This window comes from Paroedura picta, chromosome 4, assembly GCF_049243985.1.
Source record: "Paroedura picta isolate Pp20150507F chromosome 4, Ppicta_v3.0, whole genome shotgun sequence".
In the NCBI taxonomy this organism is placed as follows: Eukaryota; Metazoa; Chordata; class Lepidosauria; order Squamata; family Gekkonidae; genus Paroedura; species Paroedura picta.
The window spans coordinates 101,483,533-101,506,820 of record NC_135372.1 but is presented as its reverse complement, the minus strand read 5'-3'; the positions used below and the strand labels follow the sequence as shown (position 1 = coordinate 101,506,820).

Sequence of the window (23,288 nt, the reverse complement as noted above, 5' to 3'; positions counted from 1 at the left end):
CCCACGGTGCCCTCCCCATGCCGTGTTATGGAGCTATGGTTCAGGATGCTGCAGGAGCCCACTACCTTCACCCACCTGGCCCTGCCTCCCTCTGCCACCCCTCCCCCAAACAGTGCCCCCCTAGCTCCCACTGCATTTAGGTTTGCAGCGGGCTTTTGCCTAGTTATATAATAAATCTGAAAAAATCCATAATGTAGATCTGAAGATAGGTAGGAATCTTAAGAAACAAATGGAAAGGGATTAGACATATAATTAAAAACTTTATTAGTAGTGAAAAATAGAAACAATTGAAACAATTCGACCAATATAACATTCTTTAAAGCTGGATTCTGTAGGTGAGCTTTAAATATGTCAGAGTCAGCAGAAGAACTGGGGACTTCATTTGAACATTTCCCCCATGACTTTGGAGTGGTGCCCAAGTGATATGCCTTACTAATTTGGAGTTCGAGAGCTTTGCCAATTTATTACAATACTTTTCACATTTAACACATTGAATAACGTAAGCTGCTGATGGGATTCTGTTCATAAAGTAGATATGATTAATTTTCAATAAGCACAATTTATGAATAATTTGCAAATCTAATGCCTTGTTTTAGGTTTGTAATTTGCAACCACTAATGAAGATTGGGAAAGCGGGATAAAATTACCTGGGACCACATTTTGGTTGCTGTTATATTGGTCAAATTACTGGATATATTGTATACTAGTGATCAAGCCCGCTGTACTCACAATACAATGGGTGCTAGGCCAGGGAGTCCCCGCCAGCCGCGCTATGCGCGGCTGGCGGGGGCTCCCTGGCCGGCGGCCTGATGCGGCATGAGGCGCTTTGTGCCTCCGACACGTCAGGCCGCCGGCCAGGGAGCAATTGCGAGCCGCGCTACACGCGGCTCGCAGTTGCTCCCTTGTCGGCAGGGCGGGACAAGGGAACTACTGAAGAAAGAGATTTTGTCCCAGTGCTATGAATGCTGTTTCAATGTGCATTGCAAAATGTCAGGCATTGGCCCTGTATTTTCCCATGGGCAGTTCATTAAATAACTTAATTGCTGCTCATTTATGGTATGGATGAATGATTAAGAAAGTTTCTTTGAACCTCTAGTTATACTTTTAGTGATTCTGCATAGGATTACACTGTTAATGTATGAGGTGTGCCATAACAGTTAAAAATGAAAGCCATATTGTAAAAGTGAAGCTTGAAATCCAAGCTGTGAAGTTCTAAAATTTCAATGGGTTTCATGTCTATCCATAATTTCATTTCTGCACCAGCATCAGGATATTTCTGTAGTAGACAAGAGCAATGGATACTCAGAGAGCTAGCTTAGGTGTAGTGGTTAAGAGCAGCAGCCTCCAATCTGGAGAAATGGGTTTGATTCCCCTGTCCTCCACATGCAGCCTGCTGGGTGACCTTGGGTCAGTCACAATTCTCTCACTCAGCCCCAGCTACCTCAAAGGGTATTAGTAGTAGAGAGAGGAAGGCTAGATGATTGCAAGTCATGTTGAGACTCCTTTGAGTTATGAAAAGTGGGTTACAAAAAAACCAACTCTTCTTCAAGTTTTCATCATATGTATTTACTTCATTTTTATCTGCTACTGCCAGACATTTATTAAGACCATTAGTTGCTGTATTTAATATTTTCATGTTTTAAGTTTGAAATGTTTACCACATTGGGGACCTATAAATGTTTTAAATAAATAAAAACAGGATTTCCAAAATTACAGAATGATACACTTAAAACCAGTTTGTTCCTGGCCCACACATGGCTGACAAGGAATGATCCGAGATGCCTGTGGGTTGTGCAGTCTGTTGGCTGGCTTCCTGCTGTAGGTGAGAAGGTGTTGGCAGAAACTGTACCTGCCTTTCCCCAGGATGCTTCCTGCTCTCCAGATTACCTACTGAACAGGGAATATGGGCAATAACTATCAGAGGCAGAATCAGGGACAAACTACATTCAGTGGGAGATGTTAACTGAAAATAGCATCCACTGGGGAAAAATTTAGATGGGGTGTATTAGGGGGAGGGGATTAATTGCTTCTCCATGACATCTCCTAAAAGAAATCAGTTTCACGAGGCTGAAATTATCCTGTTAGGTTCTTCATTGTGTCATCTTTCCCCCCTCTGGGGTCTAATAGAAACTTGGAGATTTTATTTATTTTATTCCTACAATAGGGACTGAAAGCATCTTACGTTGTTCTTCACTTTATTCTCACAACTGAGAGAGTGACAGGCTAAAGGTCACCAGCAAGCCTCCATGGTAGAATAGGGATTTGAACTTCTACTACACCATGCTAGCCTGTGTCATTTTCCAACCTGCTTTCTAAATTTGGCTTAATAGCCCTCCTGTTATTGGTTCATCTTCTGTTAGAACAGAGACTCTCTTTAGCTCCATATGCTGTTGGTTTTTCTAAAATCAAGAAACTTCATTGTGGTTGTTTTCTTGTAGGTGGATCTATAGCCTTCTAGGCTTTGTGATTTTCAGCCATTGATACACCTGTTTATGTGGAAGAAGACTAACTAATGGTCTCAGTCAATGATAGCAAATTGGTGTCTGCTTCAAGTTCATTGATTACGTCAGCTTCTGTTCAACTATATAGCACTGCAGATGCACGTAAGCCTCATGTGCCACCATTAAACTTGTGGGAGGGTTGCAATGGAGAACAAGTATCAAATCCAGCAATTCTCTCCAACCTTCCCTGCTCACTGGAGACAGATGTATCACTTTGTAAGGTAAAGAAGGAAGCAGAGAAAGCCCAGGGCACCATCTATGAAGCCCATCTCAAGCTACCTGATTTTTGCACAGAACTCTCTAGGGATTTCATCCCTACGCTGGAGGAGATTGAGGAGTTCCTGAATGAGAAGACAGCATTTCTCAAGGATGAGCCAAACGACAAGCAATCAGTAGGAGGGCAGCTTGAGATAAAATCAGAGATCAATTTGAGCAGCCCTGGGAACCAGGGTCCCTCTAGAACTGTTCTAAATGAAGACCTTCCAAGCTGTGTTTCATCTAGACAAGAAGCTGCAGGTACAAGCATCTCTGAAACAACAGGAAATGTTCCTGTTGTTCTTCAGATCCAGCCCATTCAAACAAGTGAAGGTTGTTCATCAACTCAGGACCTTACTGGAGGTATCAAAGTGGCCCAACTGGTCATCAAAATGCAAGGCCAGAGTGTGACCATTCTTCCTCAGGTCATCCAGAGCCCTATGATAAGCACAGACCAGAAATATGTACGGATAGCTCCTTTACCTGTGACATTGAGGCCGGGAGTCACTGGAAGCACAAGGAACATGGAAGCCAAGGTCCCCAAAGTCTCATCTTCAGTTATCCGAGTCCACAAGTGCACACATCCTGGCTGCACCAAAATGTACACCAAAAGTTCTCATCTAAAGGCTCATTTCCGACGTCATACTGGAGAAAAGCCATATACCTGTACGTGGCCGGACTGTGGTTGGAGGTAAGTGTGTGAAAATGAAAAAAACAAAATTAAAAAACTTGCAGTGTAAAAAAGAAAAAATGAACAGTCCAAGTTAACAGTACAAGCAATTTGATTATATTTAGCAGTTTTGTTTTTAATATACCTTGTTCCTGAAGGAAGGTCAAATCATATAATGTTTGAAATAGAATTTTTAATTTATTGAATCATATATGTACACTGGGCACAGATAAATGCATCTCCAGTGTTTGTCATTTCTGCTCTTTTGCAAGAGATGGCTCCATTAAAAAATACACATTTAATCAGCAGCTAATTACTTGGTTAATGTCATTTAAGCTGGCAATCAAAGTAATTCTTTTCATCTCTGGTTGGAAATTGAATGAATCTCTTTTCTGGCAGGCTTTTGTGGGTTTCATCATAGTATGAGATCACACACTTGACAGGTTTCTTAGTAATCATGGAGAAAGCTTTAACTGATAAATCCCAACATGGTAGCTAAGAGGACGATTTCAGAAAATTTCCATTTGTATGCATACCCCATTGAAACCTTTACCCCAAATATGACTGCATATCCTTGCCAGAGGATAAGAAAATCACTCAGTGGAATCAAGACTTTACTCACCTAAAGGAATGGTTCTCAAACTTTTTGAAGTGGGGCCTATCTTTAAACTTATTGTCTTTTTAAAGATACATTTCTAGTCACTTCACATTGTTTTTGCTGTCCCTACTGTAAAACACAAGAACACTGACCAAATTTATTTTGTGTGTATATAAGTATGTAAGTATCAGTGATCCATGGCAGTTTTGCCCATTATGTCGAGGCAATTTCCAATTTATTTATCATATATTTATTTCTTTTGAACATTTGAATGCCATCTTTCAACTCAATCAGGGTTCACAAGGTGATGAATATTAAACTATTTAAGCAATACAAGTTGAGTTTAAATACAAAATTCAATTTAAAACACACAAAAAATACTAGAAGGGCCAAAAAGTTTTATTTGGGGTATGTCAGAAAAAAACAAAAAAGTCTTCGCCTCCTGGTGAAAGACAGATGAATCTTCCTGGAGAGGGAGTTCCAAAGTTTTGGTGCCATGATGGAGAAGACCCTTCTTAGACTGCTGCCTGTATAGCCTTAGATGGTGGGGGCCACTGAAGCAGGGCCTCTGAGGATGGCTGGATTGTGTTGGTAGATTTGTATGGGAGAAGGCAGTTCTTAAGGTATGTTGGTTCCAGGCTGTACAAGGCTTTAGAGCATCTTCTCCTAAAACATTACAAATGAGAGCTGCACATGCATGCTACTTCCAGGGAGCATGGCAGGGAGGCGTGGCCAGCTGACATCACTTCTGGGGTCCTCGAAACCTGAACATTTTTTTCAGGTGCTCCTCCGTGGTCAAAAGGTTGAAAAGGGCTGCTCTAGAGTATCTTTGGCTGATCTTCCTTCCAGCATCGTTTGCTATGGTGATCTGAATGTATTTCTGGAATACACTGGAATGTATTTCTGCTGAAAGTTAGTCTTGGAAAATCTGATAAATATATTAGCAATCTGTTTGATCTCTGCAGTGTTCTTTAGAAGCAAATTCCTCTGCTATATTAGATATGAGCTGGGAATCCCGTGGGCAGTGTGGTGTCATAAGCAGTGATCACAGCCAGCATTTTGGCATGGCATTCTTCTCATCCGTAGTCAATAAGCTCTTCTAATCGCTCTATCATATATCCCACTTTTCAAGATCTGTTGTTCAGTTTGAAAGCTTATAGCCAAACTAGATGTTACAGTAGACAATCCTGATCATTGCTTCTCCTTTTTTAACTCTAAAGTGGTGGGTGCTAGCGGCTTATGCCATCGGTTCAACAGTATGCTGTTTTCCTTATAAAATTAGTGTCCCTGAAGCTGTAAAGAAAAGGTAGGCAAAGTGGTGCCAGACCATGGCACGATTATTTGTTTGACCCAAGACATAAACATATGCCGCTGACTCCAGAGTAGCCAAGATAAGCATTTGTTGAGGCCTCCACACTAGCTAAGAGTCAGTAATCCCACCCTCGCTTTGTAAGGAGCACATCGGAGGTGGTGTGATAGAACTGAGGGTGCCCTGCTCCCAAATCTCCAAAATCTCAGAGTTGACACTGTACCCACGTACATGTGAATCCTGGATTGCACAAACATCATACTAAAAATGGTCACATGCTCCCAATGGTCACACTGCTTAGCTTATGCACATCTGAGCTTTGTAAGATAGCCTCTCTTGCATTTCATAGCCTTTTGACAAAACTGTTTCTAAGTTTCTTCCCTAGATCCAAGTATATATGTCAACTGAGGATATGAAAGCCTATGCAACAACAAATACGCTGATCTTTAAAGTGTTACATGATTTTTTTAACACAAAAAACAGTGTGTACTGAGAACAGGGCACCTGGGAACAAAAGACAAGCTTTGTCTGGTCATAGATTACAGAAATAATTTTTAAGAGGCATAGAAAGGGGGAAAAGAGCCTCTTGTGGCGCAAAGTGGTAAGGCAGTAGACATGCAGTCTGAAAGCTCTGCCCATGAGGCTGGGAGTTTGATCCCAGCAGCTGGCTCAAGGTTGACTCAGCCTTCCATCCTTCCGAGGTTGGTAAAATGAGTACCCAGCTTGCTGGGGGGTAAACGGTCATGACTGGGGAAGGCACTGACAAACCACCCCGCATTGAGTCTGCCATGAAAACGCTAGAGGGCGTCACCCCAAGGGTCAGACATGACCCAGTGCTTGCACAGGGGATACCTTTACCTTTTTAGAAAGGGGGAAAGGATGGATCTTGAGATATGAAGTGTCACATTGTTGATCTATCTTGCCCTGAATTCCTTGCCTTATTACAAAAGCAACGGTCAATGCTCTGAGGAAAAGAATTTCCTATATTAGCTCTGCAATCAGGTACAGATCACTGATGAAAGAGCAAAGAAAATGGGATTTTTGCTTGCAAAAGCTGAGGGAATTTGAAGCCCTGCACATAAAGAAGGGTTCTCTCTCTCTCTCGTGCCCACCAAATCCTGTACATTCATCACACTGTCATAGCTACTTCATGTGATACAGATTAAGAATATATATTACAAGTAAACATACATGTACTGTCATTTTTTAAGCACATGTTTCAACACGTGAAAACACACTGAGGAACTGCAGATAGCTGTGTCTCTTAGCTGTCACACACATGTATATGCAGGGTATTCTCTGTATTCCTGCCTGGGTATTAAGATCACAGGGAGAGGCCCTCCTGACGTTCCCATCAACCAAAGAAGTTTGTTCGGCGTGTATATGAGAAAGGGACTTCTCAGTGGCAGCCCCATGCCTGGCCCCCTCACTTTCCACTTTTAGGAAGCAGTTGAAGAGAGTGTTTTGAGGCCTGCATGTGATTAATTTACTGGTAGTTCTAAATTATGATTTTAAATGTTGGCATTCTGTGTATTCTATTTTATGCATTTTATCCACACTATAACATACTTTGAGTTTCATAAAATAGAAAGGCATCCAATAAAAGTTTTAAATAAAATATTAAATGTATAATATACAATGTAGTAGTAGCAAAGAACAAGAGCCCGATAGCACCTCAGAATTTGTGTCAGGGAATGAGCCTTCATTTGGCATCTGAAGAATTGAACAGTGGCTCACAAAAGCTCACACCCTGCCACAAATTGTTATTCTTTAAGTTGCTGCTAGACTTTTTTCTACTGCTACAGACAAACATGTCTACCCCTCTTGATCCATATCATGTGGTCTGAATCATGAGCTATTTTTCGTGCTCTGAAGTTGCAAAGGTACCTGTTGTCTTTGGTTCATTATATTGTCATGGGATAAAATAATTCCCTTCTATTGTCCCACCTGAAGATCCCAGATGGGCTGAACAGGCCTGTTTAGTTCAGAAAGGAAAATATCTGGTTGGGGTTTATTTCTGCTACAGTTGCTTTGGCGATGAGATCATGTTAATGTTGGACAAATTCTGTGTCTGTGTTCTCCTTCTCTAAAAGAGAATATTTCACAACAGTATTATTACTTTGGTAATATTTCTAAGACCTTTGAATTGCTTTGATTCATAAATGATATAGCTGTATGCCTATAAGAGCTTGAGGCTTCCTCACATATTCCTACCACCTGCAGAGCTTACATATGGTGTGAACTGGCCCCTGGGTGTATATTTACCAGTTCCCGGCATGCAGACTCTAATCTACAGCTGTTTTTCTGCAGTATGTGGTTTGAAAGTGTGTGAGAGGAAATGCAATTTTGGAATTTCAAAAACCTTGCACTAAGAATCAGTCTTAGAGCACTGTGGGTTGGATCCCAGAATTCTTTTCTGCACATTGTGGTTTAGCTCTGGTAATGTCAAGCATAAAAACAGGCTCCTTGGTAAACATCTCACTCTCTGTGTGCAGGTTTTCTCGTTCGGATGAACTCTCTCGCCACAAGCGTTCCCACTCTGGACTCAAGCCTTATCAGTGCCAAGTTTGTGAGAAGAAATTTGCACGCAGTGACCACTTATCCAAGCACATGAAGATCCACAAAGTGTCATTCAGTCTGAGAAGCCAGACAAATCAGGGTTGTGGTAAAAGTCTTTCTTAATTGCCATGCTAAGAGAAAATTATGGGCAAGGTAAATGGAAGTAGAAAAAAACATTTCTTTGGAAGAGGAGGAAATAGGACACTGTGTCAAAATCTGTGGAAAGCCCAAAGCCTACCTCTAACCTGGAAATGCCTTACAATCAGGGCTCTCCTCCAACTGGAGTCTCCTGTTCTGGTGAACTCTTGTAAAATCTGTAATTGTCTGGGTGACTTATGACAATTAAGGATGCTGGAGCAGGTGCAGAGGAAAGAGTCTTTGCTTTCAATTTGGGAATGTTGATTGTAGAGGCATTTCTAATGTTCCTGCCATGGTGGACAACAGCGATACTTACACAAATGGGAACTATTTTACAGGTTTTACAGTGTTTCATTCTCAATAAACATACATTTTATCATTGAGACTAGAACTGAAAATTAGAAGGGAAACACCACCAAGCAAATGTCTGCTAAAAATTGACAGCTGCAGGATTCAAAATTGTAAACTTTCTTGCCGCCAGAAATGGGGTTCATCGCATTTAATGCCGTCTGCTTTAATCATTACTATTTACAGAAATGGTTGAATTTTGGATAATGGTGAATTTCATTTGGGCTCCCGTAGCCAAGATCTCAATGTTCTTTCTGTGGCTCATGACCCAAAGACTGCTAGTGCCTCACAATGATACACCCAAGGAGATTTGTGTGTGTTCTTGGAGGAACTGCTGCATGGTGCAAAATGTAAACTCTTCATAGAAACCTGCAATAAGGCAGAGGAGTATTCAGGCTGCTTCGTCGTAAAGGGGCTGGCACAGTACAGTCCTTAGGATGCTGCACACTGATGAAAGTCATCACAGCTCTGAGCCAATTTCTGCTTTTCATTCCTACACTATAAATAATGAACAGGTGCAAATATTATTGATTGTAAAAGTAAGAGGCAGGTCTTAAGAAATACTTTCATTTAGGAAGCACTTGTCATGTTAGCTCAGAACATCCTTTCCTCATGGATCATAGTCTCCATACTTCAGTCTTTCCCTCTTCTCAGCTGTTTTTACTTAACCAGTTTTTTTAATGTATGTTTACAGCAGACAAGATTTGATAATTGTTTTCTCAGTTGTTTGTTCTTACCCCTCTATGCCACCAGCATCTTCTTTTATGGCTTTCATGGAAAAATGTGTTTATCAAGAACACTGTATCAGGTCCCCACCCCACTCCTTTATAATAAATCTATGACTGACATTAGGCAGAAGTGATGCCTGACAGAAGCCTAACCTGTGAGTTTCATGACTGAGGGAGGATATGAACCCATCTTGCTACAATTCAAGTTTACGGCCATTCTGTCCATTACATCAGGGGTAGTCAACCTGCGGTCCTCCAGATGTTCATGGACTACAATTCCCATGAGCGATTGCTGGCAGGGGCTCATGGGAATTGTAGTCCATTAACATCTGGAGGACCACAGGCTGACTACCCCTGCATTACATCACACTGGCTCACTATTCCTTCCCCCCTGAGGATGTGTTTCTTTTGCTAGGCATTCAGTGTGAACGAATGAGTGTGTACTGTTGCTGTAAAAGAAAGAAATCTTAACATGGTCAAAGGGGAAGGTTATCAAGGTTTGCTTGTTTTTTTACACAAACCTGCTTTAGTTATGAGGCAAGGAGCATTGGAAAGCAAGTACACATCTTTGTAATTTCATACATGTCTCCACCCAGCCCCAGTGCTCAGATGCAGTTCTACCCAGAAGAGAACAATAGTTTACTTAGCATAAACCTAATCCCATGTATGTTTACTTGGGCGTCTGTAATTCTGAGGGCAGCGTGTGAGCAAGTGTCTTGTTTTTGCTTGCCTTGGGTGTTCGAGCCTCCTTCCCCTACGGGCACCATTCTTCTTCAGGATGTGCCAGCGTGAATGACTCACACTACCTCCCTCTCTTATGACTCCAAGGTACTGCCCATAAAATCTATTTTTTTTCTCTCCAACACCTCCATTGCACAGTTTTTTATAACCAAGATGCTGACTGAAATGATAAGGAACTGTCCGCAACACTATTTCTCTCTCTAGAAAGTGTTTCTGCCTGTGTTGGCAAAAAACAAAAGATAAAAAGCAATACCTTTGGAAAATTAAATTATGGCCATTTACCTATTTAAAGCACAAAAACAACTGGTGCTCACAGGTGCAGCATTCCAGGATTCATGCCCAGTCAGGCATAGAGATATTTATGTATGGATGGAAAACAAAATGAATCAGTCATCAAAGCATTCAAAGCTACAAGCCAGCCTCAGGATTCTCTTGAAAGGAAAATGTGTCTTCAGTCGTTTGGTAATTCATGTGACTTTTACCCCCACACTTCTTTATTTTTAACCTGAGAATTAGGTGTGTGTGTGTGTGTGTGTGTAGACTATAGCTCAGTGGCAGAGCATTTGCTTTGCATGCAGAAGGCCCTAAGTTCATCCCAGGGATCTCCAGTTAAAAGAATCAGGTGATATGATTCTGCTGAAGTTCCTGGAGAGCCATTGGCAGTCAGAGTCGATCAATAACACTGAATATCATGCCAAAAAAGCTATAATGGTTATATAAAATCAGTGTTCTTGCTCTTGTTACAAGGAAAAAAACTGCAAACAAATGGGATTGGTTTTCAAAAGTAGTATGACACTGATCAGCCCAGTGTCATATTAAGCTTTTGGATTTCATGTTTAAAATGATAATAATAGCTTAAAACAAAGAACAATGCCAGTAAATCACCAATTAAAAGAATAAACGGAAATATAAACAACTGAATCCAGTGGGGTTATTTAGGACTACAACCTTTAAAAACAAACAAAAAGGTTGGGGAAAAACAACATCGGTTTTGAATAAAGCACCTGACAGTATGAATTAGCAGATCTCCCACTCTCAAGTTCTAAACCATTTCCACTGCATGCAGTTCTGGTCATAGTATTTTTTAAAGGATATTGCAGAGCTGGAAAAATGGCAGAAAAGGGTAACCAGAATGATTAAGAGGTTGGAGCACCATTCCTGTGAGAGGAGTCTGGGACTTTTCTGTTTAGAAAACAGGTGACTAAGAGGGGACAGCCCCTATTTTCGTGAAGGGAGTTGGAAGAACTGAGCCAAATTGAGGTGACTAGATATAACATTCTATACTTACTGGAGAAATTGATAAATCTCCAGGTCTTGATGGCATGCACTGGAGAACTCATGTGTGAGATAGGTTACTAATATGGGGTAGCAGATCAACTATCCTAAATTCAGCCACTGTACCAGAAGACTGGAGAGGAGCAAATGTTATACCACTGCAGAAAATTATAAGCTAGTCAGCCTAATGTCTGCCCTGGGCAAATTAGCAGAACCTGTAATAAAAAAGAATTGTTAGTCACAGAGAGGGACAGAGCCTGCTTGAAGGAAAATCAACACAGCTTCTGCAAAGGGAAGTTCTGCCTCACCAACCTTTTGGAGTTCTCTGAGAAACTGAGCAAGCATGTAGACATGACCTGATAGACATTATATATCTGGACTTTCAAAAGGCCTTTGACAAGGTTTTCTTAAAACTGATTAAATGACAGGAAGCAAATAGCAGAAATCAGTGGACAGTTCTCACAATCGAGGGAAGTAAGCAGTGGGGTTCCACAAGGATCAGTATTGGGGCCAGTACTTAATTTATTCATAAATGATGATCTAGAAGTAGGGCTAAGTAGTACAGTGACCAAGTTGAAATCAAATTTTCAAGATAGTAAAACACCTGTGTGACTGTGAAGAACTCCAAGAAGACCTACACAAAGTGGATGACAATGTGGCAAATGAAGTTCGATGTGTATCTCCAAAAGGACATAGAAAAAGTATAGCATGGTGTAGTGGTCAAAGAGCAGCTGACTCTAATCTGGAGAACCAGGTTTGATCTCCCACTCCTCCACACGCAGCCAGCTGGGTGACCTTGGGCTAGTCACAGTTAGAATCATAGAATACGTAGTTGGAAGGAACCTCCTGGGTCATCTAGTCCAACCCCTCGCAAGATGCAGGACACTCACAACCTATCACTCATCCAGTGTAACCTGCCACTCTCTTGAACCTTCACAAAATCAGCCTCTCCATCAGATGGCTATCCAGCCTCTGTTTAAAAATTTCCAAAGATGGAGAACCCACCACCTCCCAAGGAAGCCTGTTCCATTGAGAAATCACTAACTGTCAGGAACTTCTTCTGGATGTTTAGACGGAATTTCTTTTGAATTAATTTCATCCCATTGGTTCTGGTCTGTCCCTCTGGGGCAAGAGAGAACAACTCTGCTCCATACATGGTAGCCTTTTAAATACTTGAAGACGGTTATTAGATCCATTCTGAAGATATTCAGGGTCTGTACAGGGACTAGGGAGTGAGGAAGGCAATGCTTATTTTGGATGAGAGCTCAGGAACTTTGTTAGATGTGGCTGACACTATATCATTGATCTCATTGGGGCACACTTCTGAGCATATATAAGAAACCTCAGGAACTGTTATGTGGAATTTGGAATGCAAATTAATAGTGTACTCCTGCCGCAACAGAATTCACTTTTAAAATAAATGTGTTATCCTTTTGATCATATTTCACTGCCTTACTGGGACATGTGGTAATAAAACATTGTTAATATTGTTAATTTTTATACTCCATTCTTCTTCCCAGTTGGGACTCAAATCAGTGTACAAGTTCATCATCCTCTCCTTCATTTTATCCACAAAATAACCCTGTAAACTAGGTTAAGTTGAGAGAGTGACTTGGTCAAAACCACATAATGAGCTTCCATGGCAGAGTGTAGATTTTAACCTGCATCTCCCAGATCCAAGTCTAACTGCTACAAAACACTATCTCAAATCATAGAAGTGGTAAAATTTAATCACCCTGATTTCTGCAACCAGAAAATTGAGATTCTTTAACTGGAACATATTACGTAAATACATCTGTAATTCCCTAAGTTTAGGCCCTGCTAAGCCTATTGACCTTACTACATGTTGGGAGACAGTAAATTCAGAACAGATGTTTAAAAACTGATAAGCAAGCACTCTTCAAGCCACCAATTCTGAAATTTAAAAACAATGCTGTTCAGTCTTGGGTCAGGAGGCATACTCTTAAACTAACCTACTTTGCAGAATAAGATGGTCAAGATCTCAGTGTATGCCCACCTGAGTTCTGCAATTAAATAAAATCTGGACACTTAATGAAGCAACTAGTTCGCAGCTAGTGCACTGGTATTTCCAGTGGTACGAAAAAGCATGAAGCAGACAACACTATAAACGCACAAACATGAAGCAGAGGCCATGCACAATCTAGATCCCAGAGCATGTCTCCTGTGTATTTGCAAACACTGTACACATTTGAGACTTTTGGGTGTTTACTGCTGCAAAACATTACACATGCAGCAAAGTGCAAGAGTGAATCAGTTCTGATTCAGTTAATCTGGCCTGCATCCAACTGCTGAACCTACCATACAATTTTCAACAGGAAACAAAAGTCTTTTCCTGGCAGCATCTTTTACATCGCCTCTTGCCCTGCTCCTGCAAACATTGCACCGGGTCTCCAAAGAACCAAGAAACAAACTAAATTTTTGCCTTCTTGATCGCAGTACTTTATGTTCTTCACCAGCTTTCTGAAATTTCACTGTTCTATCAGTCTTCCTAACCATTTTAGGGGCCTTCGCAAACTTTTCTTCGCCCTCAAACTGTGATTTCGCAAAAGGGCAGCTGTTACTAGGGAGGAAGTTAATTCAAACGATCTATTTTACTTTAAAAATAACTGTCAGCAACACTCCTTTGAGATCAAGCCTTCGCTCCTTAGTTTTCTTCGTCCAACACACCCCCTCCTGTTCTGAAATAGGACACTAACTCTGAGAATATGAAGAAATTAATCAGAGGAGCGATCAACTTCCTAAGCCGTTAACTTCTTCCCATCTGTCCTCAAGCAGATTAATTCCTCTTCCTGCGGCTGTAGAAGACGTCAGTGGAGAAAAGTTAATTGTACAGATTAAATTCAAAACAAACCAACCAGCAGGCTCCAATCGTGCGCCGCAGTACAATGGGAGGACTCGCCCGAAGCCCATTCCTAAACGCATTCTGCACCGCCACACGCTTTGTCGGCCCCAGGCCTAGAGAGGCGGCCAGCCTCTCACTGACTAAAGACTTCAACCTCCATCATGCCCCGCGGGAGACAGGCGGGACGAAGTTTCTCATTGAACAGATTTCTTGGTAAGCGTATCCCGATTGGTTTGTTCTTCCAGCTTCGGTCCTGTCCTATTTTCCCCCCGGGGGGGGGGAAGGGGCGGAAGTGTGAAGTACGGGAGCCGACATGGGACAGGGGAGTCGCTCTGTCACGGAGTAAGTGGCGAGTCTGCGAATCGGGTGCTGTCAGGCGCTTCCCTGTTTCGTTTTCGGCCGCGACGGGATGGGGGCCCGAGCCTCGCGGCTCCGCAGGGACTCCGAGTCATGAAGGGCGGCCGCTCGGCAGGGAGCTCCGCACCTGTCGCTGCCCGGGGACCGCTTGGCGCCTAGGTGAGCGCGGGGGGAGGGTCCCCGGGTCCCCGCCCCTCCCGTGCCCGTCGGCATCCCGGCGTGTGGGGCTGGCCGCATGCAGGAGGCGGCAGAGGGGCTGCGAGCGCGCTCGGGAGGTTTTCTTGACTAGCGCTCCTGTTCTCGGAGTGAGCTCTCGTAGAAGTTCCTGGCTCTGAGAGACGCGGCCAGCCTTTAGCCCTGCCTTTCCCCTCGCCTGGGCCCTTGTGGAATGTCTTGACATCTGCTCGCGGCTCCTGCCTGCGGGGTCTTGGTAGTGTCTTCCTTCCGTTTCCCTCCACCCAGACTTCTACTTAGTCAATAACTTCGCTGATGGTTTGGCTGTGCGCTTGTTGTACTTCTGGTATTCATGGTGCATTCTTAACATCATACCTCTTATTGTCCCTTGCCAGAAAGGGATTGGAACTGTTCATGGCTAAGCAAGCATTTGGAATCAGGGCTTTTTCATTCAGTCTGTGCTGTTGAAAGACTTACTTTAATTCTTCCTCAGAATGGGCACCCTTCTTCTGTTTCTTCCTGGAGAGTAACTTCCAGCTTGTGGTATTCAGGGTCAGGGTTCCTTTTTGCTGTGTACTGAAGTATTCAGGAGTTGGTGTTCCTAAAATCGCCACACTTTCTGTAGGGGGAGCACACCTCGAGAATAGGGTTATCAACAAACTTGTAGAAGAAACATCCTGTTCCTTTAATAGAGATTTAATGAGTGGAAATGGCAGCTGTAGTTTTTCATGGCATAGAAATAAGTAACATTCCCTGGTGAATAACAGCCTACTGAGCCATCAGTTAAAGGGATAGGGCATTCTTTTCCAAACAGCATGGTAACCTTATTTGATCACCTGAGCAACAATGCAGGAATTAAGTTATTGTCTTCATTTTAGAGAACAACACAGGCTTGAGATTAATCTTATTTGAACCTATCTTTGCAAATGCCATGCTAAACCAGAGTTCCCTTAGGGAGTGTGGCCTGCGCACATACAAGATCACACTTGTTATTCCTCATTGCTTAATCCTGGTTTTGTAATTAAACCTTTAAAAAACATCTGTTTGTCTTCAGAGCCAAAGTGAGTTAAAGAGCCCATATGAAAGGGACTTTATTATTTTCTGATTCAGGCACCTAGAATCTGGTAGTCTTTTCACCATGCACTGGTCTCTTTTTGACCCCCCCCTCCCCCCTGGCTCCTTAATTCGTCATATATTCCAGTTGCATCTGATCTTTAATTTTGGCTTTCCCTTATTATCTTCATTTTATCTCTGCTTGTTTACATTGTCTGCATAGCTCAGCTGCTTCAGCTATGTTCTTCTTAATTTTTATTATATTACTGGGTACTTGTCTCCTCAGTATTGTATTGTCATCTGTTTGCTACTGTCCTGACTGAGAGATGGGCACACATGAATGAATGGCCACACAGCAGGATGTTTTTGTGGTCTTTAGGAGCTGTCAGGGGAAAAAGAAACATATGTTTTGGATGCTCCTAGATTGGCATAGCAGTGCATGTCTGCCAGGTGCTTATATGTGGACATGCTCGTTATTGGGGGTCTTTTCACCAGAAGAGTTAATTCTTTTCCCAGTGCTCTTGAGAGAACTTTCAAGTGTTTTTGTACTTTCTCCAAGAAGTGCACCTAGCAAGACATCTGCTCTTAAAAGGTTTCTACAGCTGGACTTCTTAGGTGTAAGAAGTTACATGAGGTGAGGTGTTCTGTCAGTGCTGGAGGTGTTTGTATGAAAACACGGTACTTCATTTTGTGGCCTAAAGTGGGTTGGGAGATGGGAATGTGTCTGTGCACCAGGAGTTTGGCAAATGAAAGCAATTGCTAAAAGTGGTTCTCATCAGGATGTGGTTCCCATCAGGACTTTTATCTCTATAATCAGCTCCACACATGAGTGTCCTTTCTCCCATTATGAGATCACAGCACATACTCATGATTCTCTAAGCTACAATAAATATGCATGCCTAAATATTTTTCCAATTTTGAATTTGCACCTAGACATTAAAGGGAGCAATTCAAATGTGCTAAATATAACTTCCACAGTCATGGCCTAGGAGTTCTTATTTTATTTATTTCTAAATATACATACCTCTTTTCCACCTAAAGTTAGTTGACGTTATTTGCAACCAAGCATTAATTGTAGCCACAAATGTGCCTACACATGCGGCTTAAAACATGTCTATTCAGAATAGCAGCTTTAGATACATTTATGGTTGAAGCTGTTTGGGTTTTTTAAGCTGTTATTCTAAACTAATGCATCTTTTGATCTATGTGTGTGTGTGCACTGCCGTGTTTTGGGTTGGGGGTGTTATCCCTGGTCTTCTATTCATGTTTTGACATTTGCTAACCATATCATGCTTTTCCTCTGAGGAATTCAAGACATTTTGCATATGTCTAGAGCCAGGAAGCTTTATGTCATTTTTGGGACCTCATGCAAGTGCTACTGCTTCTAAACAGTGTTATGTGTTTTTTTTTCTTGCCCATTTATGAAATGAGATTGATGTTATTGCAGCCACTAGCTGACTGACTATTCAGTCAGTGGCCTCAGGCAGTGGTGGCAGCATCTGGGGGCTTATTTATTGTGTTGTATTGTTGGGTGTTAACCGCATACTGATGCGCCCAAGTCCAACGCCACAAACAATCGTATTAAGGGTTCTCACATAGATGTTAAATAGCCTGGATGAGAGCCCTGAGCCTTGTGATTCTCCCTGAATCAAATCCCATGTTTCTGAATTCTCATCCCTCACAGCCATTGCCTTTATTTGACTCAATTTATAAGGATTCAGACCACTTCAATGATGCCCTGCCACTCTTACATTAAGGTGACCAGATTGTCCCACTTTTGAAGGGACATCTGGGGGTACCTGGAAAATTGTACTTACGTTGAAATTAAAAAATATATATATTACAATACTATTTTTGTGTTCTAGGAGTTCTATGAAACTTTTTGTTGCTCCATATAGACCAAATTTTTAATCAAGAACCCCTCCGGTCAATGGTGTCCCGCTTTACCAATGTTAAAATCTGGTCACCTTATCTTACATCTAACTCCAGGTACTTCAGTAGTATAAAATGATCTACTATTTCAGAGGCAACTGACAGATCTAACAGTGATTACAGTGCATTCTTTTTATCCAGTTGGGAGTGCAGATCACCCAAGGCCATATCTGACTCCGAACTATGGCTGGAACAAAACTGAAAAGGCCAAAGGCAGATCCGTCTTTTAGATGATCCTACAAGAACAGAGGAAAAGGTAGGTGGACCAATAGGTTGGGGAAAAAAAACAATGTATGTTGCCCTGACCAATTCAGCTCTAGATGCACCTATAGCACATTTTCTTATCTGCCAGATCTGCCCAGATTTGGTCATTGGATAGAATATAAATGCCCCAGTGGTTTGATGGAGTCTAAATCTTCAAGCCCTTTACTGCTTAATCTGTCAGCATTTGTCCCAGGTCTCACGCGGAGAACTTTCTCACCTTTGCTGTCTATTTTCAGCAGAGATGCCAGAGATTAATCTTTCATTTCTATGAAGCTTGTTAATCAATATTAAGTTAGGAAACATATTTAATACTACTGGGAATATAGAAATATGGAAATTCTCTGATACCCCTGACATATGAAAATATAATTACAAATCAAGAAGATATAAGGGCTGATTAGTTTATGGAAAGTTGGACTTCCTTAATAATGCTCTGGAACAATAATGGCTTTTCTTGGGCATTTTGAAAGTATAATCCGTGTTAGGAGTGTACACCTCCCCCCCCCCAGTATTTTTTTGGTTCAGATCTGTAGGACTTGAATAAGTGTCAGGATTCCCAAAAAATCCTGGATCCCAAAACTTGTATAGTATTTGACTCTGGAATTTTTTTGGGAAATCCCAAATTTCCAATAGACCCAAAAAGAATAAAAAGGCAGTGCGGGGGATTGAACACTGAAAGCTGAGCCAAGGAGGAGCAGTCTGTCCCCTGTCAGCACAGCCCTATTTAAATAGGGCTGCATGAGAAGCCAGTCCAAATCTGAGCTACCAGGGAGTACTCTGCTCACTAATGGCACAGTTGATTCTCAGCCTGTCCCTTTAAGACTTCAGTAGAAGCCCGACAAACAGCTGAGAGGTGGAAGCAATCTGCTCCATTCTCTCTGCTCTTTTTCTTGAATCTATCTGGGGGTTTTCCCCAGTTTCCTCTGAAAATCCTGGATACTGAAATATACCCCAAAAATATCAATAATGTATTTTGGACTATATTTTCAGCTCAGATAGATCCAACCCCCCCCCCCCCAAATCAGTCATACATTTCTGATACCCCCCCCCCCCACACACACACTATTAATAGCAATTTTTTAAAGTTAGCTAGTTAGTAATTTCTTTAGTTTCTGCAAAGGCATGGTGTTGGCAAATGATTATGCAACTAGCTTGTAGGTATCTTGGCACTGCTGTCATTAAAATGTTTCTATACCCAAGCAACAAAACTGAATAGGGGATGATATTGATAGCTGCATTTCCCTTTTGAGAACTAACACAATATCGATTCTGCTACCCCAGATAGGGAGGAGTAGGTGTTTTGTCCTTTCGTCCCCCACCCCCCAGTTCTGTTGATCTGAACTAGGCCCCAGCATTACTAGGAATTAAATTTTGAGCATGAAAATCCTGGTGCATGTCTGGTTGAAGTGATGGTGTGACACAGAATTAGGCTGTCCTGCTAATGCCACAAATTCAGGTATGCTGTGTCATTAGAATGACTAATACACTCAGCAAAATCTCATTAAAAGAGATGAAGTAACAGACCTCACCTTTTTTAAAAAGAAAAAGAATCTGCCTCGAGGCACAACTAAAAATAAAGTGAATCCTGTTTAAATTGTCATGCTAAACGTTTTCTATAGCCACCTACATTCCATCATCTCCTCTGAGTAGGCCATTGCTGTTTCTTCCTTTGTAGATGGTTCTTTCTTGCGTAGATATGTTTAGTAACAGAATTACCACCAAAGCCTTTTATTACTGAAAGTATGGATTTGCAATCGCATTTTTAAAATTTAAAACTGGTGGCCTGTATTTCTCAGACATTGCTTCCCCCAGTGGCCACCCTATGGTTCAGGACCCATAAGTGAGTCACAAAAATCTCTGAAAGTGGGTCACCAGTCTGTCCTTCCTGATGGCCACTCCTGCCCCCTACCATGGCTCTCTTTTTCATTTTGGAAACTCAAAGTGTGGTGCTGTATCTTCCCTGTCATACGTTAGTTAGTGTTTTCTTCATTATGTATGTATTTTCATCAAGTAAAACATTCCTGATAGTTATAAGAGTGAATTTCTTGCAATGCCAGGTGGAACTTGTGGGAATAATGGAGAAGGAGAGGGTAGTCAAAGGCTGGGATGAAACCTCCATATGCTAAGGTTATGTATGTCAGAATGGCACTTGCTTAGGGTTCATAGAAGGGGCAGCTGCAGCCTTTGTGCATTGTTTGTTTGTGTCTCCCAGACATCTGGTTAGCCACTGTAGAATATGGAATGCTGAACAAGATGGGTGCTCAGGGCATAGTTTGGGTTCCAAAAAATCCTGGTCCAGTCCTGGGTAGGTCACAGTAGCAAGTAAGTTTGAATTTGTGGGTCACCATACCCATAATGTTGGGAATCACTGGCATGGTGTGTGTGTGTGTGTGAGGAGGGGGCATGTTGAGGCTCCAGCCATCTCTCAAATTGACAGCTCTGACAAGTCCTGTCTCTACAGCCTCTGCTGTTACTGTGTCCTCCTTTGAGGTTGGTTACCAGGTATGTATTTGGGGGAGTTTGGATTTAGAAGAAAGTCTGTGGTTGGCCCTTCACTTGGGGAGTTTTCAGACAAGAAAAATAGGAGTCATTGTCTGCTCATATGAATATCCCGTCTATTAAGGATGTTCTTATTTTATTGGGCTGGACATCTAACTGGGTACTTCTCCTCTATGGTTCATCAGGCATAGGATTTCATAGCAAAAATAAACAGAACAAAGTTTCTCATACGTCCATGTGGATGACAGCCTAGCTGTGTCTCACCTCATCTTTGAACAAGGCAAGTGTATCTTTTACCATGGGTGAAAAAATTCACACCTGTGCTTACAAACCAAAGGTGGATTTGAGTGCACAGAGAAGGTGTAAGGCCATTTCACTTCCAGCTTTTAGACATAGGCCTAAGATGAGCTATTATTTATTTTATTATATTTCTATACCGCCCTCCCTTTTGGTTCAGGGTGGTTCGGCAAACAAAAGGATTCACTGAGGCTACCTGTCTGATGTATACCTGGTAGCAAATATGGGTTGCTTTTGAATATATGTGAAATGGTCTCAGCAGTGGCTCTTTCCATTCTCCAACTTGCTGGATACAAGTGACCTGCAATGCAGACTTCATTTAGAAGCAGAATTTGAATGATGAACATTGAGGTCAGTCCTTGAATAGAAAGGCTTTCAGCACAAAGCTGTTTTTTTCCTCCTTACATTATAAAATATAATAAAGGCTACTTGTAAACTTATAATTGTGACTCATTTGGAACTGCTGTCTCTTTCCTCCCTCCCCCCTTCCCAGTTTCCTTTTTTACTGATTAGTGGTAAAAAGAACTGGTTGCTAGAGAGACATAATTTCTTATGAGGCAAGTCAGGGGTGTTTTACAGATAAATACAGTGAATGAATGTGACTTGCTCAAAAGTGACCTGTTTTAGTTAAATGGGGATAAAGGTAAAGGTAAAGGTATCCCTGTGCAAGCACCAGGTCATGTCTGACCCTTAGGGTGACGCCCTCCAGCGTTTTCATAGCAGACTCAATACGAGGTGGTTTGCTAGTGCCATATAGTCCAAAAAGCCAAGAGTGGTAAAGTATAAAGGCTTCCAGGCTGCAGTTGCTTCTTATCTGGTGGCAGTAATGATTGGGAATGGTCTGTGTCTTCTCCCTGCCTTGAAGCAGGAGAGCTGTACATGTTTCCCCTGTACCCCCCCCCATTGACTCATGTCCTCTGTGGTGACCTCTGTTCTGAATTACAGCTCACTGCTATGGACAGTGCAATCACCTTGTGGCAGTTCCTTTTGCAACTACTCCAAGAGCCTCGGAACAAGGAAATAATTTGCTGGACCTCCAGCGATGGAGAATTCAAACTTCTGCAGGCAGAAGAGGTAGCCCGCCTTTGGGGGATTCGTAAGAACAAGCCTAGCATGAATTACGACAAACTCAGCCGGGCACTCAGATACTATTATGTGAAGGTAACTCTGCCCTTACCTCTCAGATCCTTAACTCTCTTATTTGCTGTCCTTTATCTAATGAGCTATGCTGCTTTTCCTTTTCACAACAGTGTTGGTGCCAGTGTCACTGCCTGGAGGATGCATATAAATAAATGTTACTTTTGTGCTTTAGTTGAGATGCCTTAAGTAAGTTGCTCTGCATTTCTAGTATATATTTCTGCTTTACTACACAGCGTAAAGTTTCAAGTAAATAACAGTGCCATCCTAAACCATATTCATTTCCCCCCTCCTTTCCATGGTGATTTAGCTAGGCTTGAATGCCTTTAGACTGATTTTTGAGATTAGAGTCACCAAAAACTGGCCTCCCTATGGATGAACAGCTATGGATATTAGAAGTAATCATCTGCATGCCATCTAATTAATATCAATATCAGCAGTTTACTCCCCCCCACACACCAGTATGGAACACAAGAAATAAGATATGTGATCCTAGATTTTTAAAATATATTGCTTAAATGTTTTAATGCTACAATGTTTTAACTTTGTTTTATGCCTTGTTGTGAGCCACTATGAGCCCCTGGAGAAGAGTGGCATACAAATTGAATTATAAATAAATAAAATAAATACTATCTACAACACTTTGATGAAATGTACTTGCTTCATCTCCAAAAAGAGATAGACATTCGGGGGAAGAAGCAACACCTGAAAATAATGGAAGTCATGGGTGGCCGCAAATTTCTGTTGTGAATTTGTTTTTTCTGTATTTAGAAAAAATCCTGTCTCCATTTTGAAGTTTCATAGCCGTAGACTGTTCTTGTCAGCTACTTATTTCAAATATGCTTATGTTGCTCTTCCAGAATAGTGACTACAGCTCTCAGAGATATATTTTTAAATCTCACACTTCTTCAAAGTGTTTTAGGGTGACAAATGGTTCTTCCCTTCCTTCATTTTATCTGCCCAACAGCCTTATGAGATGGCTCAGGCTCAATGTTTGTGACTTCTTCACAGTCCCCCAGTAAGCCACATTGTTGAAAGGCATTTGAACCTGGGTTTTTCCACTCCCCCCATGATACTCTATTAAGCCACAAGGGCCTGGAAAATTTATTTATCAAAGCTTTTTTTTAGACATTCCCCCCCATCTTTGTTTTTGCAAATCAGTATCATTTCAGAAATGGCTTATTCAGTGCTCTCCAAGAACCGCAATCTGAGTAACCTCTTAAGAATGGCTTACTTTGTAACTGTCCTTGTGTGGGTATATGAGAAAATAAATGTTCTGGAAGTCATATATTTGGTTCTGAGTGGCATGCTGATTGGCTAACGCTGAGTAGCTAACGCTGTATCTGGTTTGGCGCATGAGCAGGATGTAACTGCATAACACATGCATTCCTGCAAGTGCAGGAAGAAGTGACTGCCATCAAATACCACCAAGAGGCATTAAAATGGCTGCAATTCATGCTGTTCCATGAGGTGTCACAGCAGCCTGCTTGTTTCTTCTACATCAAAGTGTTACAGAAATGTTCTTTCAAATGCTTCACCTTGGTGCTGTAACACTGTGTTCACTGATGTGAGGGTAGTGCCTGTTTTGTG

The 23,288-nt window shown here is 41.8% G+C and overlaps 2 protein-coding genes and 1 long non-coding RNA gene across 15 annotated transcripts in view; 2 read left to right on the top strand and 1 right to left on the bottom strand.

Moving 5' to 3' along the window:
- Window positions 1-240: 240 nt before the first annotated feature.
- On the bottom strand, window positions 241-14,330 carry LOC143836033 (uncharacterized). Its single transcript, XR_013230467.1, has 2 exons — window positions 13,999-14,330; window positions 241-3,435 (listed from the first exon to the last, which is right to left on the bottom strand). It is a non-coding gene; the product is annotated as an uncharacterized LOC143836033 (long non-coding RNA).
- Window positions 2,513-9,252, top strand: LOC143836032 (Krueppel-like factor 15). Its single transcript, XM_077334746.1, has 2 exons — window positions 2,513-3,447; window positions 7,829-9,252. The coding sequence occupies exons 1-2, from the start codon at window positions 2,513-2,515 to the stop codon at window positions 8,013-8,015; spliced, it is 1,122 nt and encodes a 373-aa protein (XP_077190861.1). The 3' UTR covers window positions 8,016-9,252.
- Window positions 14,176-23,288, top strand: part of ELK4 (ETS transcription factor ELK4) — a 29,211-nt gene continuing 20,098 nt past the window's right edge. For 6 of the 13 annotated variants that reach the window (XR_013230465.1, XR_013230464.1, XR_013230463.1 and 3 more), the window contains exons 1-3: window positions 14,285-14,501; window positions 17,643-17,757; window positions 21,507-21,722. Coding sequence is in view for 9 of the 13 variants with exons in the window: in XM_077334735.1 (XP_077190850.1) it covers window positions 21,516-21,722 (207 nt within the window). In the remaining 4 variants the exon portion in view is untranslated. Of the gene's footprint in view, window positions 14,199-14,250; window positions 14,502-16,131; window positions 16,204-17,434; window positions 17,559-17,642; window positions 17,758-21,506; window positions 21,723-23,288 lie in introns of those variants that run through there. The other 7 variants (XM_077334738.1, XM_077334739.1, XM_077334740.1 and 4 more) reach the window with 7 other exon arrangements.

What these genes read in the sequence shown, in the direction of transcription:
- LOC143836032 (XM_077334746.1), top strand. Translation starts at nt 2,513, where the DNA reads ATGGTCTCAGTCAATGATAGCAAATTGGTGTCTGCTTCAAGTTCATTG. An exon ending in TGGCCGGACTGTGGTTGGAG is followed by an intron (nt 3,448 to 7,828) that starts GTAAGTGTGTGA and finishes CTCTGTGTGCAG; the next exon opens with GTTTTCTCGTTCGGATGAAC.